This window comes from Pteropus medius, unplaced genomic scaffold (genome assembly GCF_902729225.1).
Source record: "Pteropus medius unplaced genomic scaffold, Ma_sr-lr_union100, whole genome shotgun sequence".
In the NCBI taxonomy this organism is placed as follows: domain Eukaryota; kingdom Metazoa; phylum Chordata; class Mammalia; order Chiroptera; family Pteropodidae; genus Pteropus; species Pteropus medius.
Window position 1 is genome coordinate 16,434,490 of NW_024342467.1, and position 18,364 is coordinate 16,452,853.

Here is an 18,364-nt window from a genome sequence, read left to right on the forward strand (position 1 = left end):
GAACTAATACGACTTTCCTCGAAGGGAAAAGAATTCCCCTCCCCACCTCCACCCCCGCCTTGTTCTTACTGTAGCTAAGATGTGGTATTGACAAACTCTCATTTTAAAGGAATTCTAAGACATATTGATCAAATGCATTTCCAAATTTACCTTATGTTTATGTTTCCTCTCGGGAAGAGCAAAGCCAGGTCTCAGCTCACATCTGTCAGCAGTTTTGCCCTCACAAGATATTTTATATGTATATACATGGTAAAAGATAAATTATTCTCTTTAGACAGTTAATCTCGATGTTGAAAGGATTAATAAAATTTGGAGAGAAATGGAGAGTGTGTTTAGAAATAACAATTAAGCAGGTATAATTTGGGGCAAGGGAGAATGATAAAAAAAAAGAATCGAAGGTAAAAAGCTAAATTAGGGCTTTTATAATGAAAGTTTTTTATAAATTATTTGGAACGTAGAAGATTAATCTTGCATTTATATGCAAAATGTTTGCATATAAAGACCAATTTAAAGAAGAATAGTATGGTACTTTCTGCGGAAAGTGGTTATAGGATGTGTAACCACAGGAGGAGAAAGACAGACAGATATCACACAGAGGGGTTCTAAAGGATGAATTGGGTTTAGTGGTTGCTGGAAATGGGGAGGGAGGAGTCAAAGGTGACTTGAGGGTTGACTGGAGTGACTCCATTTGGGGGTAAAGAGAGTCTAAACACTATGCCAGGGATGTTGATCTTTGCAAGTGTGAAAATGATGAAATGTGATTTTTTAAAAAGGATTTTTCCCAAAGAGAGGAGTAAGGATTTTTACTGAGGGTCATTGAATATGTTATTGAGTTCAAGAAAGATGTTAGAGAGGACTGGATAAGAAGTGGTTCGTGGATATTTTTTCAATGACCATTTATTACTCATGTAACTTTTTAAAAAAATGCTTTTTCTCCCCCATTTAAGTCACTTTGGCCCTGCTAATTCAAAACACTGCCCTGGATTTGCTTCCAAGATGACATTGGGGAGTATCTTCCCAGCCACCGAATTGTTTGGTTTCAGGGCAAGCAGTATTAACACAGTGGCCCTGCTTTTGGGGGATTTGTATTTAACTCTTAACATTTAAACATTGTATTAAAGTAATATAACATAAAAGTGATAAACATATTCTAGACAGTCCCACTCCTTTGCCATCTAAATATTTATAGTCTTTATGATTTGCTTGACTTTTTCCATTTACCGCTAGACTGATTTTGGGATCTTCAGGCTTCTAGACCCTTCAGCATCGCCTAGATTATTGTGACTGGGATCTCCTTCTATCTTAACTCCTTTAACTGTACTCCTTAGCATTCACCTCAATTCCTAGGTCTTTCCTTGTAATGCTTTTTTAGTATGAGATACCTATTTGTAACCAAAAAATCTTTGACACTCGGATCTTGGTTTCTAAATATCATTCTCTGTTAGAAAAGAACAGGATTCCTTGGAGAAATGGCTAATTCTAGGGCTGGAGCAGAGACAGTAAAGAAGAGCCTGGAGATCCCATTTGGTCTAAAAGCAAGAAGGTACTCAGAAACCGAGAAGATGAGGGTATGCCAGAGGACAAGGAGTCAACCCGAAAGAGCTCACAGTGAACAGTTTGAGCAACAAAATTAATGTAGCATGGTATTGTGTTACGACCCAAAGTATAAAATAAATGTATTTGAGTGCATCAGTCAATCAGTAAATCATACAGAAGAGTAAAAGTTTAACCTGGAGACTTAATCGTAAGAGGCAAACCGTTCATTTCTTCAGAATTTTTTTAAAATGTCAACATTCCTATTTGTAGTGATGTAAAAGAATTTCCTTCTCAAATTTTCTAATGTGCTGTATGTGTTCTCTGATTTTAAATAGCCCTAGGACACACGAAAACATTGTTTGTGGCACATATATAATTTGAAATACATAATCTTAGTTTATTATCAACATTACAATAGTAGATGGAAGGAATTTAGAGTGATGATAGCTACTCTTACAAGCTTCAGCAACAAAAGACTATAATTTTCTCTTCTCCAGGTTTTAGAGGGGAAAAAAATGAGTTCATATTGTTAGGTTTTATATTGTAGAATTCTCATAGTGAGGGCCTCTGTTAGGAAGTTTTACTCTCTAATTTCAGATATATTATGTTTATTATATAGAGAGTACAGATGAGTGAATAGCTTATTATTCATTAACATAAGACTCGACTGGACTCTACATGTTTTACCTTTTAATAAAGAATACATCTCTAAGGAAGATGTACACTTTCTTTTGTTCAGTGTTTTTATTTTGGTTTGTTTTTTTTGAGATTTTCCATTTATGTATCAAGGAACATGATTTGTCTCTATTCGTTTCGAGTTATTGAGAACTTGTATATTTAGTGTTAAATTTGTTAAGTTTATTTTTGGCATTTTGTAGTTTTGCTGCTGTTATGAATGGCATTTGTTTTCATCATTTGAATCTCAAGTGGATTTTGCTGACATAAAGAGAAGCTATCGAAGATGAGTCCTTGGGTTTTCTAGGTATATAACTGTCATCCGCAAATGAAGATGATGTTTTTTTAGTGTGTGTGCTTGTTTTGTTTCTTTGTCTTACTGCATTATTTTTAAACTTAAACTGATGTAGATAATAGAGGTGCCAGGGGCATGTCTGTGCTGTTCTGTGTCTTTAGTATTTCACTGTTTAATAGATCTTTGCTTTGTTTTAGTAAAATCATATGTATTGTGTGTTTGTCATTTTCTTCTTTTTCTTTTACTTAAAGCAAAAAAACCAGCTTAATTTTATTAAATGCTTTCTCCACCTTTTTATTTGTTGATAAATTATATTGATAGATTTTTCTAATGTTTTAGTTGAATCATTGATTTCTAATGTTGCTGGATTTAACTGTTTAATCGTGGGTTGTTAATCTTTTAAAACATTACTACCAGGTTTATGCTAGCTAAAGATGCTGCTAATTAGATGAATTGGAAAGCTTTCCATCCTTTCTCTGTTCTGGAATAATTAGAATAACCCAGGAAGTACTGTTCTTCTCATGTCAGATAGAATTTGACTATAAAACTAATGTAGGGAGAAGGCAAGAAAACTAAATGTTAAATCAAGCTGTGTTCAGAGTCTGCAGTGTGCTGATCAGCCCGGCAGCCAGGCCACGGGGACACCTGCAGAACAAAAACATTTCTGCTGGAATTGCTAACAGACCATTTACCCGCACGGGAGGGGAAGGCAGGGTCCTTAAGTCGCGCCCTACACAAAATGAAATCGGTCACTCCAGGAATTGCCAGCAGGCCTTTCATTCTACGTATTCTTCCCTTTTCATGCTGCACACTCTTCACCTTTTCCTACTGTATATCCATATCATCAAAAGAAAATGGGTAACCAAAGTCTTTAAACTATAATTCATAGTAACTAAAAATGATATATAAACTGAATTCCCCGAACACACAGGGGTCCATCTCGGTGTCTTTTACTCTGTCCTTTTCACTGTCTCTGTCCCTCTGAGTCTCTCAGGCTGTCTCACTCTCTGCCTCTGAGAGGAGACCACACTCTGTCTGCGGAGTGTTACCCCTTCTCTAATAGACCTACCTTTTGACTCTGACTCCTGCGCGCCTTTGAATTCTTTCCCGCGATCAGCCACGAGCTGCCTCTCGGTGCAGGGCTTGAGTTCCCCCCACTCGGGGAGTTTGCCCTGTCCTGCATCAAAACCATCTGCCCTTTTTAAGGTAAATCTTTGACAGTCTTTCTGACTTCTGTGATTATTAGTTCTTTTACTTCCTGAGTCAATTTTGCAAATTTGTATTTTGCCAGAAAAGAATCCTTTCCTTCTAAATTTCCTAATTGTCATAACATTGCATGTAATATTTTAAAACTATTTTAATCATTTTAATATCTTTGGCCTTATTGCTTTTTTTTGTTCTAATATTGTGTATTTTTGCTTTTATATTTTTGTACCTTGGTCAGGCTAGTTAAAAGGGCATGTATTTAATAGATCGTTTCAAAGAAGCTACTTTAGAGTTGTAAATAAAACTACTAATTTATTAGTACTAAGTTAAATTAAGCTACTTAGTTTATTTTGTTTTACAATTTTAAAATATAGTAGAAGTATTTTAGAAATAGAAACATTTCTGAAAGCCTTTTTTAGTTGTATCTGAGGTTTTAATATGAATTGTTCTTTTTGTTAGTTTCTAGATAATTTCTCATTTCAATTTTTAATTCTGATTCAGAGTTTAACCAGAAAAAAATAAGCCTCAGTATTGAAAATAAATTTTTTAGGGGTAGAGTTATGTGTACTGAGAAGTCATTTTCATCTTGATATTAGAAAATGCTGCTCATAATATCTGTGTTTTTGGAATTTATTCGTGTTTTCTTAATAGCCAAATACATCATTGAGTTTTGTAATCATGAATATAAGAGAAACATATATATTTTCCCTTTCCTCCAAATTAATTGACAACTTTTACTATGCATCTTTGTATTCTACTGTTGGTTACTTTACATTAACATACATCCTTAAACATATTTCTATTTTATTCTATCAAAATTAGCGGTTTTCTTTACGCTCTTTCCTCTACTGTATTGTTCATTTCCCTCTCCCCATGCCCCTTTCTTCCTTCTCCAAATCTTGGAGATTATGAAATAAATTATAGACTTTACATTCTACATTGTTAAGTTTGCATTGGCAGAATGTTTCTTTTGTTTCAAGAAACCCATAGTCATGTTACAGTTTCCATCACAGTATTATCTATTTAAATTTAAACTTCAATTATGCATGTATCATTGCTCACTGCTGTTTCTTATATTTTTCATTTATCTTTTTGTATATGGAGATTTTTTTTTTGTTCTTATTTTAAATTTCTTTTGTTAGAGGTCTTTCCATGAATAATTTCCTTAGAAAGCCTTTCATGGATGATATACTTAAATGGATGCCCAAATGCTTTTGTTTGCCTTCACACGTGAGTATTATCTTAGCTGAATATAGATTATTTTTTATTTCAGTTATTTTTTTCCCCTTTAAGTCTGTAAAATCGTTCTACTTTCTAACTTTCAGTATTATAGATGAGAAGTCTGGCTGGGTCTCATTATTTTCATATTTTAAGTTACTTGTTCTTTCATTTGGAAGCTTACAGGTTGATTCCTGTTTCTGAAGGTTGGAAATTTTATTTTTTACCCAGAGTGCATCTATTTAAGTGTTTTCCTACCCTGCGCCCATCTCTGATCCTGCTTAAGACTTCATGAGACTTTTCAGTCAAAAACTCAAGTCTTTAGTCAGTTCAGGGATTATTTTCTTCTTGTATTTCTTTGATTATTATTTCTCAGTTCCTTTTTCTCCCGTGATTTCTATAATTTTAATGTTATTGCTCCTGGTCTTGTCCTCTGTGTCTTATCGTTTTCATTTATGGTTTTGGGGGGATTTTTTTTTGCAATTACTTACATGATGTTTATTCCAGGTTACTAATTTAGTTTTCTGCAGTGACCTTTCTTTTGTTTCTCCGAAATATTCCATTTAAAAATTATGTGTTTTGTTTCTAGGAACTTTTACTTGTAGTCATCCCTCCCTCCCTCATCTCTCTTTCCTTCGCTCCCGTCTATTGTGACATTATAGTAGATGTCTATTTCAGTTTTTCAGTTTGGCTCACCTTCATTCACATTGCAGTGTATGCTTACATAACTCATGACCTTTCTCTGTTACATAATAGTAGCAGTCGTAGACTCTCTCAATACACATGAAGATCGTACTGGTATTTCTTTCTCAAATAGTAGATGATAGGATGCTCAATGTTCTCTTGAGTTCAGTGGTCATTAGCTTGGCACATACCAAGGCCTTTTGGTGTGAAGGTATAAGGAAAGAAGTTTCTCTGTTCCTGGGTGCACAAGAGAGTTGTAGCCTCAGCCCAACGTGGTAGCCTCTTTCTGGTGCTTTCAGTGTCAGAGCAGCCTTCTTCCTTTGTCCCAAGTGGGACTCATTCAGTGCCCCTGGCTCCCTGGGAGAACTAAGGATTAGCAGGCTTTGAGCAGGTTCATTGAAAAGAAAGAAACCTCTTTCCTTATTCTTAGAACAGGTAAATCACACTTGTATTTTCTTGATTTTCATGTGGTTTTATTACATGAGGTTTCAGATGAATCTGGATTTAGATCCTCCAGGATCCAGCAATTAGTTATTTTAGTAATTTAGTATCTGGGTAAATGGAATCAAGAAAGAGCTCTCATTAATTAATGTTACCCTGACTGTCAATGTCAGAGCTACTTGGTCTCAGCTTGCTTTTTCCAGCTGCATTTGAATTTCATACTTTGCTTTATTATCTTAGGAATGGACATTTTAAATATCTTTCCTGTGCCTACACACTTGTAATATTTTATCCATACATTCAGATCATCCTATAAGAATTTATTGGCATATTTGGCATATGCTCAGTGCTTTCTAGTTGTTTGGTTGATATGAATCTCTTGGATAGAGAAATTAGCACACTTAAAAAAAAAAAATAGATCTGAGCTCAGCTGAGTCACCAGACTGCGAAGTGCCCAAGTCACTGAGGCAGCCGCCCCGTGACTGTGGGGTGTTTTCTCTGTCCATTGGCTGTTATTTGCTGTTTGGCATTTTCTCTACTCTCCTGAAATCTTTTGCTTCAATACCTCTTCAAAAATATTTATGGAGCACTTACTATCTGTAAAACACTATGCTACTCGCTGGAGTAAGCAACACCTCCTGGGTTCCCTGCCCTCATAAAATTTACGCTTTTTTAAATACAGAGTTTACAGAATATTGGCTACGTCTGGCTCGCAGACATTTTTGTTTGTTTGTTTTGCTTACACAGTATGAAAAATGTTTTTCGGGTCAATATTTTGAAGATGAGAAATTTCACCTAAAATCCTAATTTCGCAGTTGCTTTATAATGCCCCTTTAGATAGGACTGCATATACCAGTTCGTCATGGTTACCTATTAATCCCTAAAACCAGGCCAAATTCACTTGGCATTTATTGTCACAACTGTGCTGTTCTTTTTTTTGAAAGATGAGCTACTTCTTGAATGTTTTCTGGCTATCACCCTCGAGGCATTTGAGTTTGTGACCCTTGTACACTATTGTCAGCCTGCTGATTTTCTTAAAGATCTTGGAGAAGCAGAAGGTAAAGACCCATTTATTACACGTTAGCCTTAATCAGCAAAAGCAGTAGACACACACATTGTAATATTCTTTCCCAAATTCATTCTAACAAAATGATTGGTGGAATCCTAGTTCATAAATCTGATAGTTCTGACATAACATAATATGTGTTGTTGCATGCTGTAATACCATTTGAGTTGACATTTTTCATTTACTTCAATAATGCTGTGGTAAAATTTTGTTTTTATTCAGCTAACATTTACTTAGAGCTTTTTAAGTATTTTCACATTCATTATTAGCTCTTTTATTTTTTATTTTTTTTATGATTTATTATTATTTATGCCTACAGCATCTGGTCTTCCTAGGTGGTCTCCCATCCAAGTACTAACCAGGCCCGACCCTGCTTAGCTTCCGAGATCAGACATCAGACTTGTTCAGGGTGGCATGGCCGTAGACCATGGACTGTGGCTCCACTGGGGTGCGAACCCAGGACCTTCTGCGTGTAACTCCTACACTATGGAACCATGTCCAGCTCTTTTATTTTTAATCATCAGTATTAAAGACCATGTGAAATATAGGTATTATGTATGACCTGTGATTATTTTTAAAAAAGGAGACTCAAAAGAGGTTCATGTGTTGTCGAAAGTTCAAGCCTGTTCTTTTTCCATGAGGCTGCCTTGCGTTCGAATTATCTCATTACATCTTTACAACAATCTTAAGAGACAGATGGAGCAGGTTTCATCATTTCTTTAGATTGGAGAAAACTCAGAGGAAGAGTCCTTTCTTGCCAGTGATCACATAGCTAGTCTGCAGAACATACCTGCTCCTTGCGAGGTTTGGTGCTAGGCACGTAACAGGTATGGTCTTATTTCTTACCACTACCGAATGAGGTAGGTAGTGTCATCCCCATTACATTCCTAAACAAGTTGAAGAGTTGGAATTTGAACCTAGAACTGTCTATAAGTAACACTTGTTTTTCCTACATTATATTCGGATTTCTTGGCTTTTTTTATTGCAATTAGGAGCCTACGCTCAGCTTTTTTTTTTTTTTTTTTAAGCTTTACTGGTGTTTCAATCCATGATAATTCAAAACAAAAATAAACCTGAAACTTAAGTTCACTTCAAAGTATATTTTACTTTTTTTAATACATTAAGCAGTTTCAATATATATATGTATTTACTTTTTAATGTGGACAACTCATTTAGGGAAATACTTGTTTAGGGTTTAGCAAATCAGTGTACATAATTGGTTTTAAATTTTGGTTTGTTGTTGACTTGTGACAGGGAGAGGACATAGAAAGGTTATCTTGATTTGAAGATTGGGGAACAGTTTGGTAATGTAATAATTTCTTAGGTGATTTGTATGACTTTTTACAGCTTATTAGGTACCTAATTCTATAAATACTTACTCCTGAGCTACCTTTTTTAGGCAAGTTAGGAGCAGAAAGACCCAAGAAAACGAAATCTATAAGTATTGATTTAGTATTCCTTTTGTATATTTTACCTTTTAGAGTTTATAATTTGGGTTCCATTTTACTTTACTTACATTTTCTTGGAGAGGGCACCAAATGCCAATTCCCAAGAGTATATATTTTTCCTTAAAAGTCATTAGAATAGTCACAAGTTCTATCTCCTTTTGAAGAATTAGTCTCAGTTAAGTTTCTGGCAATGCCAATGAAAAGTGAATATGTGTTTAGTCAATTCTCAGTTATATTTAAAGAAAGCATTGATGTGATAAGCCATAGCATTTGGGCAGAGGAAGCCAGTCATTTCTAGTCAAACCAGAATAAGTTTCTAAAAGTAAAAGTTGACACTGACTAGGAACTTTGAGTTTTAGACAGTTTCATAAAGGTGACTCCCATGTTTTTATTGGTATATATGTCTTACAGTAAAAATGGCAGTTTCTTTTTATTAGATGTCATTTCTAATTCTCCTTAATATATTTAAGTACAGTAACAGCTCATGATCTATAATCTAGAATATTAATGTTAACTTTTTTAAGTCCATTAGAAATAACTTTATATTTGAAAGTACTTATTAATAAACCTTGCAAGCCCCAGTTTTCCATTCTTTGAGTAATTGCTTCTTACTAATGTTGTGAATTTTTTTAATTCTTGATTTTTCTAGGGATTATTTCACATTTCAGCTGCTTTTGTTTTCTACTGCTATCATTGAGGGTTCAAGAACAAAAAATAAGTCTTCAGGTAAAATGCCTGATCCATAATAGTGCTTGGCATTGTATTTTGCTGAAAAGATCATATACCTGTATGGATGCTTGATCTGAAAATAGAGTTGTAATGATTATGAAATTTTCGCATGGAGTTTTCTTGGCTGCCTCTAACAAATTTGGTTTTATTTGTTGTCCCTCCCCCACCAAAGGATTTTGGCTGTCTGCTTTTTTTCATGTTGTCTTGATCTGCACTAACTGTAATGGATATGTGCTTGGACTTGCTAAATATTTTAATTTTGCATATTTGGCTGCTTGGATTTTAAATAATTTCTTTGGACAATGCAAATTAAGAGCTTGAGGCTATAAGTGAAATCAATTTACAGGAGTTTTTAATTAGTTCATAAATGTAAATTCCTTCTCTACTATATATTTTAAGTTTTCATATTTTACTAAAATTAAGTAAAATTTAAAATTTAGTTCCTCAGTTGCACTAGCCACATTTCAAGTGCTCTTTTCAGGCTATAAGTGTATACTAGCTACCGTTTTGGACAGCACAGATAAGAGACTGTTTCTGTCATCATAGAAAGTTCTGTTGGACAGGGCTGTTTTCCTGTCCAGTAAAAGGAAGTAAGCAATAAAGTGTAAATTCATTTCTGACACCAGTTTCTATAGCAGTTTAATATCTCCAGAAGATCAAGTATATGACTAGTCTTGAGCTATTTCCTCTAAATGTGGTAGCCATTTCTGTCTTGAGTATTTCAAACTTGAATTTGCCTAAACCAGTTCATTTGCTTCAGTATTTACACTTTTTTAAAATGAAATTGTTTCTTGTTGCAAACTTTATGAAGTAGTAAAAAGGTCAAGACACTTAGCCTAAATTTGAATCCTGACCACAGGACTTTACAGTTTATAACTTCTGGTAAGTTCTTAACTTCTTTGAGCCTCAGTTTCCTTATCTGCAAAATGGAGGTAACATTAGTTACCTCATAAAAAATAATAAAAGATGTAAATACATCTAAAAGCACGTAACAAAGTGGACATTTGTAATATTTTTAAATATAGAATGAGGCCAAAACATTTAAAAATTAATTAGTGTCATTTGCATGGAGTTTTCCCAACCTGGCAATTATAGCATGTCTCCGGAAATGGCTAGTTCAGGAGTATTTGTGGAAGTTTCTGGTGGCCAGGGGATTATTTATGACACTGTGTGAAGTCGAAACAACTAGAATACCAGAATGAGGAGAAAAAGAAATAGAAAAGTGACCAACTTTATTTTTGGAGAAGTCTATAAGATACTTTCTGATAATAATGATAAAAACTGATATTTTGTATAGTGTTCTTGTAACAAAATTTTTCACATAATTCTTTAAAATTTCATCTCCATAATATTTTGAGTCCCTTTAAAGAAGAATAAAAGGAAGCTCAAGGTTGACCAACATTTTGGGGTTGTATAGCTAACAGTAAGAATGGAAATTCATATTTTGTTTTCAACTTTAAATCTTACGCGCTTTCTACTTCAGTATGCTGTTCCTATGATAGCCGTTGTATTTCTGAGGCAAGTGTGTATTTCAGAATCTCTGGAGATGTGGCCCAGGTATCCGTAGTTTTTTTCCTGTGTTGAGACAGAGCGCATACCCAAGTGAGTCTGGTGCCCACCTCTGGTTAAAAAGCATTGCTGTCTTCCAGGTTTAATTATTCTTTTCCTGTATCAGTACATTTAAATTACTATGTAGACCATATGAATAAGACAAAGAATTAAACTGATAAGCAATACACCGATTTAACTTTGACTCTTCCAGATACTTTGTTAGATTATCAACAACGCTTTTAAAAAAGCAACGCAATTTAGTTTCCCGTTCACAGTTTTGAGTGTCTCTCCCATTTGACAAGTGGCGAGGGGGAATCCAGACTAGCCAACTATGGTAGTTAATTCTATTAGCGTTCCCTTTTCTGTTTCCCTAGTGCCAATTTTGGCTAGTTAGTAGTCTGCCCTCAATTTATCCAGGTCCTAAAGCGTTGACTCCTTATCGCCAGTAGGTAGTATCTTCATGTTTTCAGTTGATCAGCTAAAGATTTTTAATAGTCTTTTCTTAGATGTCTTGAAGATGCTTCAGGGTCCTGAATTTGGTGGTGCTTCCAGGTTCTGTTTAATTCTGAATGTACCACATTTCTGAGCTTAAAACTTTGAATGAAAAGACAGTGTCTTAATGAGTGGGAGAGGTGAATACTCTAGCAAACCCCAGGTAGGCAGCAATTAATCACATTACATAGTGAATTTTCAAAAATGAAAAATGTTTCAAACATACAAAGACAGATTCTCTGAGAAGTAAGACTTTCAAATTTGAAAATTAAGCATTTGCTATTTGAAGCAGTAACCATGAGGTTTTGCAGTGAACGAACTGTCCTTTAACTCAGAGTTGCTTATCATAATGCATTTGAACAGTGGCTGGAGGTTAACATTAGCTTCTACTTTTCTAAGCAGAAATCATTCACTAGAAGCTGTTTACAGTGGGTATTGGGCTGCTTCTGTATTGAAATTAATGTGTTTGAGATGTTCTTGTACCTTAACATAAAAAATACAGTTTGATTATTATTCATTACTGGGGTTTAGGGAGCTTATGATTAAAATGATTGACTTTAGAATGGCATTCTAAATTAAACTTAGTACCTACAAAGCATAACATTATACTCTTAAAATAGATATTCTGTTAATTATATGCAGGTTGGATTTATCTTTGTTGTATTATAAATTTTCTTATAAACAGGATAAAATCAAGGCCTTTTAGGATATTAAAGTTTTCCCTTTAATATCTTAAAGATTTTTTAAAAAATTATTACAATAAAGAAATGAGACTTGGTAGTCATAGGTCAACATGAAAGTACTGTAAGAGTTAATTTTCTGTGAAGAGTGCATTCAGAAGCCCGTATTTAGTAGTTTCTATTTATTTTCATTTGGTGATGATAATCTACCGCATAGATTTATGGCAAAAATGTGGCAATACTTTTTTTCTTTCATTTTTTACAAGCTGGTCTATTTCATTTTCTTAATTTATGGTAATTGAGATCTTATGGTTCATTTAGACTTAAATCTAGATGCATTATTAATGTGTTCCAAAATGTGGGAAATGTGACACCCTAGTCCATCAATTCTAAGACACACTTCTTTTCCATACTTTAACAGCTTTGAAAAATGTGATGGGTCTTAAAAGTGACTCGCATCATAGTTTAATAGAGACATTTTTTTCTTACTTGGTGGTATCTAAAACTAACAGATAATCATTTATGCCTTAGGCTTGATTAAAAGTGATGGTTTATTTTTTTGAAGTTAGTTATAATGTGGTATACCTTTGTGGTGAAAAAAAGTCTGAGTGGTGAGAATATGCCGTATTATTTGGAATCTAGATCTTTATTAAGACCTTTTAGTGTTCCCTTCACATCCCTTCCTTTTTGTTCTTACTCCTATCATCTTAGTGTCGAATGACAAAACTAAAACAAGTTAGTAATGAGTTTGATGTTCTTTACTCACGGGAAACCAGTCCAGGGGTTGGGGGAGTACAGTCGCCTAACAAGTGGTTCCTGAGGGATTTGGGGCAAGAGTGGGTTTTCTAGACCAGCAGAAGAGGCAACACAGAAAGGGCATGACTGGCTAGGTCGGGCATTTCCCTAGAAGGCTAGCAGTTCTGTTTTTCAGGATAAGGTAAGCTAGGCAAAGCCGAGTAGGAGGATTGTGGTTGGTTTAGGTTTCCTTGACGGTGAGGTGTTCCGCACAACTACAGGTTGGTTTAGGTTTGGATTTATGACATGGGCAGGGCCACTGGGGTGGCTTCCACTTTGAGGGTTTCTGTATTCCAATTAACTTTATCACTAGTTAGGTGCTTTACATTAAACTTGTTCCCTATCTGTGGAAAGCTATCCAGAATAATTTTTAAAAATGGAGATCAAGAGAAAGAAGCAGGGCTTGGGGTGGGCATGGGGTGGAATGGGGGTAGTTGGTGGGACCTTCAGAATTGAGAAAAGAAAAATGATGGAAGGATACTTTGGGGAAGGACATTAATAAGCCGCATTTTCTATTTACCTAGCTTTATTTGTCCAGAAATCTTTCTCTGGTTACATCTCTGTTGTGATATATTAGCTTGTGAGCCACCTGCTAGTTAGCTAAAATCTCCTCAGCCACATCCCCTGGATTCCAAAAGCATAAATCTTCTTGCCAAGGCTTTCCCTTTTCTGTAGCAGGTACTCTGTTACCCGCTCCAGCCTTACAGGTAAATCATCTGCATCTTCTCTTTTTTTTTATAGGCCAAATAGTGTCTGTTTCCTTTTACCGTGCTGTCTCAAAATGAATAACTAAAGGGGGAACTACTTCTTACAGAATGAATTTTTCTACAAAGAACTGTTATGTACACAAGTTTGCTGTTTTTTATAGTCGGAATGGGACTACCAAATACTGAATTTTTGGAAACTTCTTTACTTGCTCTGTCTTTCAGCGATTAGGTGGAGATTGATATAGTTTTTCCTTTTTAGATTATTTGATTTTTATTTTGAAAAACAGTAATTTATCTGTGATATAAATTCATATTGCATGTTTCTGCTTTAGCTTCCATTCTGTAAACTTACTGAGAATGTATATTCTTCAGTTTTTCTATACTCTTGAGTAATGGCATGTTTTAGTTTTTCCTTATTTCAAAAGAGTCAATCAACAAAGCGTATCTGGCCAACAATCTATTTTAGGCAAGATCCTTTTAAAAATTAAAATTTAACATTAATAAACGATGATTTAAATTAATATTTCATTATAAAACATAAAGGGAGAGAATCTTTTTTTTTCCGGAAGGAATCTTTGCTTTATACAGAATTTTACCATTTGGGACTATTTAAAATACTGTGCCAGGGCCCTCTGGGAGCCACTCCCATTGCTTCCCGGAGCAGGCTCAGCATCGTCATGGGAAAGAATGAAGAGGCAGCGCTCCATCCGGCGTCTAAAGTCCCCATGTTTCCAAAGTCCCTTCAGGACCTGCACAGTGGCTTCGATCTGTCTACCTTGACATTTTCTTGAGTTAAGCAGATTTTTTGAAAGTCATCTGTTCAAGATGATTTCTTGAATTGATCCAGTTTTGTTATTTTAGAACTTTAAAAATTATAATAATATTTTCATGTCTCTTCAGCCACATTGCTCTCTAAACTTTTTGTAAAACTGCCTTGAGCAGCAAATTAATATTGATTAGTAGGAGAAGGAAAATGAATTCCAAATGACAAATAACTGACTTACTGATAAAAGTTTTACAGCAAAATCCTTTGTAAACGGGAGGATTCTGTACGGTTCTTGCTTACCGTAATGCCTCGATGAAATGGAAATGAGAGGTACTGTCTCTAAATGAAGGTAAATGTCGTTCGCTGATTTATGGGTAGTATTTCAAATATAAGTGCTGAGTCTTCTGTATTTCTGATAAAATATGCCAGTCACCATTGTGTAGATTAGCATTCACAAACTTCTTCCAGGTCTATCGTCCTGAATTCACTTTCTCTTTCCTCAGAGGATGTCCTGAGTAAAGATGCTGGGGAATGTGCAATATGCCTTGAAGAACTGCAGCAGGGAGATACTATAGCACGACTGCCTTGTCTATGCATATATCATAAAGGGTAAGTTTATTTTTTATGTTAAACAACTCAGTATTAGAGTGAACGATCTTTCTCAAAGTGTTCAACGTTGTAGTTAGGGCCGAGAAGTTTGCTTCTTCATTAAAACTTCCTCCTCCTATTTCTTAAAAAAATAATGTCCTTTTTTTCCATGCTAGAACTAAGATTTAAGCCCCCATCAGTTTGCATCCAAAGGTCTACCATTCGTTCGCAGCTTTACTGTGACCCAGGTAATGTGCACAGCTTCTTAAGTAGGTTACCTCACGTCAGCCTTGTAACAACCTCATTTCACAATCGAGGAAATAAGCTGCAGGGCCCTAGGAAAGCTCTCCTAGGTCCCGTGCCTGGTAAATGGAAGCGTTGAGACTCCAGCCATGTCTGTGTGACTCCAAAGCCCATCTGGTTTCTCATAAAGTATGCCTAGTTTCAGAGCAACACTGGAAAAATTAAAGCTAAACACAAAAAGAAGAGAAAACTATAACTTTCAAACCAATAAAAGGAATAAAGTGCAAGTTAATTTAAAAGCCAGGGGTGGGGTTGGGGAAAAGCATAGAGAAAACAGTAAATAGTGCAAAATAAAGAGACGAAAGCAAATTTAGTATCAGTAAATCTAAATAGAACAAACAAACCGGTTGAAAACAGATTGAAAGATTAGGATATGCTATTGATAAGCAACATACTTAAACAGAAGGATACAGAAAAACTATGAAAGTAAAGGAATAGAAAACTAGGCAAATGTTAATTAAAAACTGACAAAGCTAAATTAGTATCAGACAAAATAAACTTTGTAGCAAAAGTATTATTACTATGATATGGTGATAAAAGGGTATAAATTTCTAATGTTTGTGTACCTAAGAACATAGTCTCAAAGTAAAATATTTATAGAGCTGTCAGAAAAAAAAATGCAAATTCGTCACAATAATGGGAAATTCAGTATACTTCTCATTCAGTCAAGCAGACATATACAAAATGAGTTGAGACCTAGAAAAATTGAATACAGTTAACAGGTATGATTAGATGGAGTGTGTGGGTGTGGGTGTAGGAGTGGGTGTGGGTGTGGGTGTGGGAGGGTGTGTGCACCCAGCAATTAGAGAGTACATTTTCTCTTCAGGCACACAAGAGGTATTATTAAAAATTGTGTACTAGGCTGTGAAGGAAATCTTAGCAAACTACTGAGAATTATTACCATACAGAAAGCTGTTCTCTGACCGTGGTTAGATGTCAATAATGAAAGATAAATAATCTTCACATATACTTTTAAGTAACTAATGGATTAAAGAAAAAATCGTCTAGAACTTATAAAATAGTTAGAACTGAATAACAATGAATCCTTTTTTGACGGTTTTCTAGAGTGATCCTTGGAAGGTTCGTGTTGGAGCTGAAAGACTGACAGTCAGTAATCTTAGTTCTTAAGAAGTTAGACAAATCACAGCAGAATAAGCACAATACAGATAGGAGAAGAATATAACAACGATCAGAGAAGAAAATAATGAAATGAGAAAATTATATGCTAGAGACCAACAAAATCAAAAGTTGCTTCTTTGAAAAGACTTTTGATAAAGTAGAAAAGCCTCTGGCAGAATTGTCTCCAGAAGGAAAAAAGCAAACAATGTAAGAATGGAAAGGGACACATAACTTCAGACATGGCGGAAATTCAAAAGAGTGGAAAATTCTGTGAACAATTTTATATTCTTTAATTAATAAATTTAAATGGGCAATTTTATTAAAAATATAGTATTATCAAAAATGATTCAAAAAGAGATAGAAAACCCAAATCAACTAATAACTCTTATAAGTAGTTATTAAGACTGAACCTGAAAAACAACAAATATTTTTTAAAAAGCCAAAAACCTAAAAACAGGCCTACAAAGGTAGTTTGAAAGAAGTTCTACCAGACATCCAAAGAACACCATGTTAATCATAAACTCCCCCAAAAGTAGAAAAAGATGGAAGGTTCTCCCACTTATTCTATGAGAATGATATAAACTTGATGCCAAAATCAGACAAGGATAGTATAAGAAAGAAAATTATAAGACAGTCTCATTTATGAAAACAGATGCAAAAATCCAAAAACATTAGCAAACCAAATTCATCCATATGTATCTATCATAATGCCTCATGACCAAATTGGATTTATGCTAGGAATGCAAAGACACTATATATTAGAAAATTTATATGTATGACTCCCATTAACAAAAGAGAAAGACCATATTAACTCAAGAAATGTGAACAAACTTTCAGTACAATTCTATACTTATGTATTAATGATTTTAAAACAAAGGCAAAGAATAAATTTTAGGTAAATTATTAAAATTAATTTAGCAGGATTGCCAGATATGAGTTCAACTTATGAAAATCAGTTGTGTTCCTATCCCGGTAAGAACAAAAATATATAACTTTTTTTTAGGATGATAACATTAACAGTAACAAACTACAACAGCAATAAGGCATATTAAGAATAAATCTTACAAAAGTTATTCAAGATTTTAAAACTTTATCGAAAGATAGTATATAAGATCTAAAATAAATGTGGAGGTATACTCTATTGTAGATAGAAAGACTCGATGTCATAAAGGTGTCATTTTACCCAAAATTAATCTGTATAGTTAAAACTATCCCAGTCAGATCTCAACTAGTTTTTTTTCATGTTAACTTGACAAGTCGATTCTAAAATACATATGACCAAAGAGTAAAGGGCCACGAACAGTCAAGACACTCAAAAGACAATCACGCTGGAGGCACTTGTCCTATACGAATTCATTATAAGACATTCGGGAGGACATAGGCAGCCAGTGGGGCAGAGTGGAGTTCATACACACTCGCACGCATGCGGAGAGTCAGACAGCTTAAGCACGGGATTAAGAGCATGGACTCCTGCGAGTCAAGACTCCCAAGATTCGAATCCCACAGCCACCACGAATTCACTATATGATCTTGATCAAGTCCCTTAGTTTTTCTCTCCTTTGACCTGTAAAATGAAGCAATAATACCAACCTCTTAGAGTGGTTAAGAGATTTTAAATGAGTTAGATTTTAGAAAGTACCGGCACATAATACATGTGTTTGTTAAATAAATGAATAAATGAAAAAAATGACTTGCCAGAGGTTGTATTACAGTGTAGTAGAGAAAGAAGGAACTATTCAGTGAAGGATACTGGGATCAATTGGTTATTGATAAAAACAATTGAATCCCTATCTTATGTTTTAAATAAGAATCGATTCCAGATTGGCTAAACATCTGCCTACGGAAACGAAAATCTGAAGTGTTAGATCAAATATAGCGAAATGTTCTTGATAAGGAATTGGGGGAGGGGGTAAAATACGTTCCTTAATGGAAACTTTAAAGGAAAATTGATAAATTTTACTATATTAAAGTTTAAAACTATTGCATTGTAATACTATGAACAAGAAAACTAGACCTCAGACTGAGAGGTTTTTTCAATATACACAACAGCTAAGGTTGGTATCTG

The 18,364-nt window shown here is 34.7% G+C and overlaps 1 protein-coding gene and 1 pseudogene across 1 annotated transcript in view; one reads left to right on the forward strand and one right to left on the reverse strand.

The window, feature by feature from the left end:
- Positions 1 to 18,364, forward strand: part of ZNRF2 (zinc and ring finger 2) — a 76,218-nt gene that overhangs the window by 51,419 nt on the left and 6,435 nt on the right. The window contains exon 3 of the mRNA XM_039862639.1: positions 14,793 to 14,898. Coding sequence (XP_039718573.1) covers positions 14,793 to 14,898 — 106 coding nt within the window. The remainder of the gene's footprint in view (positions 1 to 14,792; positions 14,899 to 18,364) is intronic.
- Positions 7,432 to 7,547, reverse strand: LOC120602595 (uncharacterized; annotated as a pseudogene).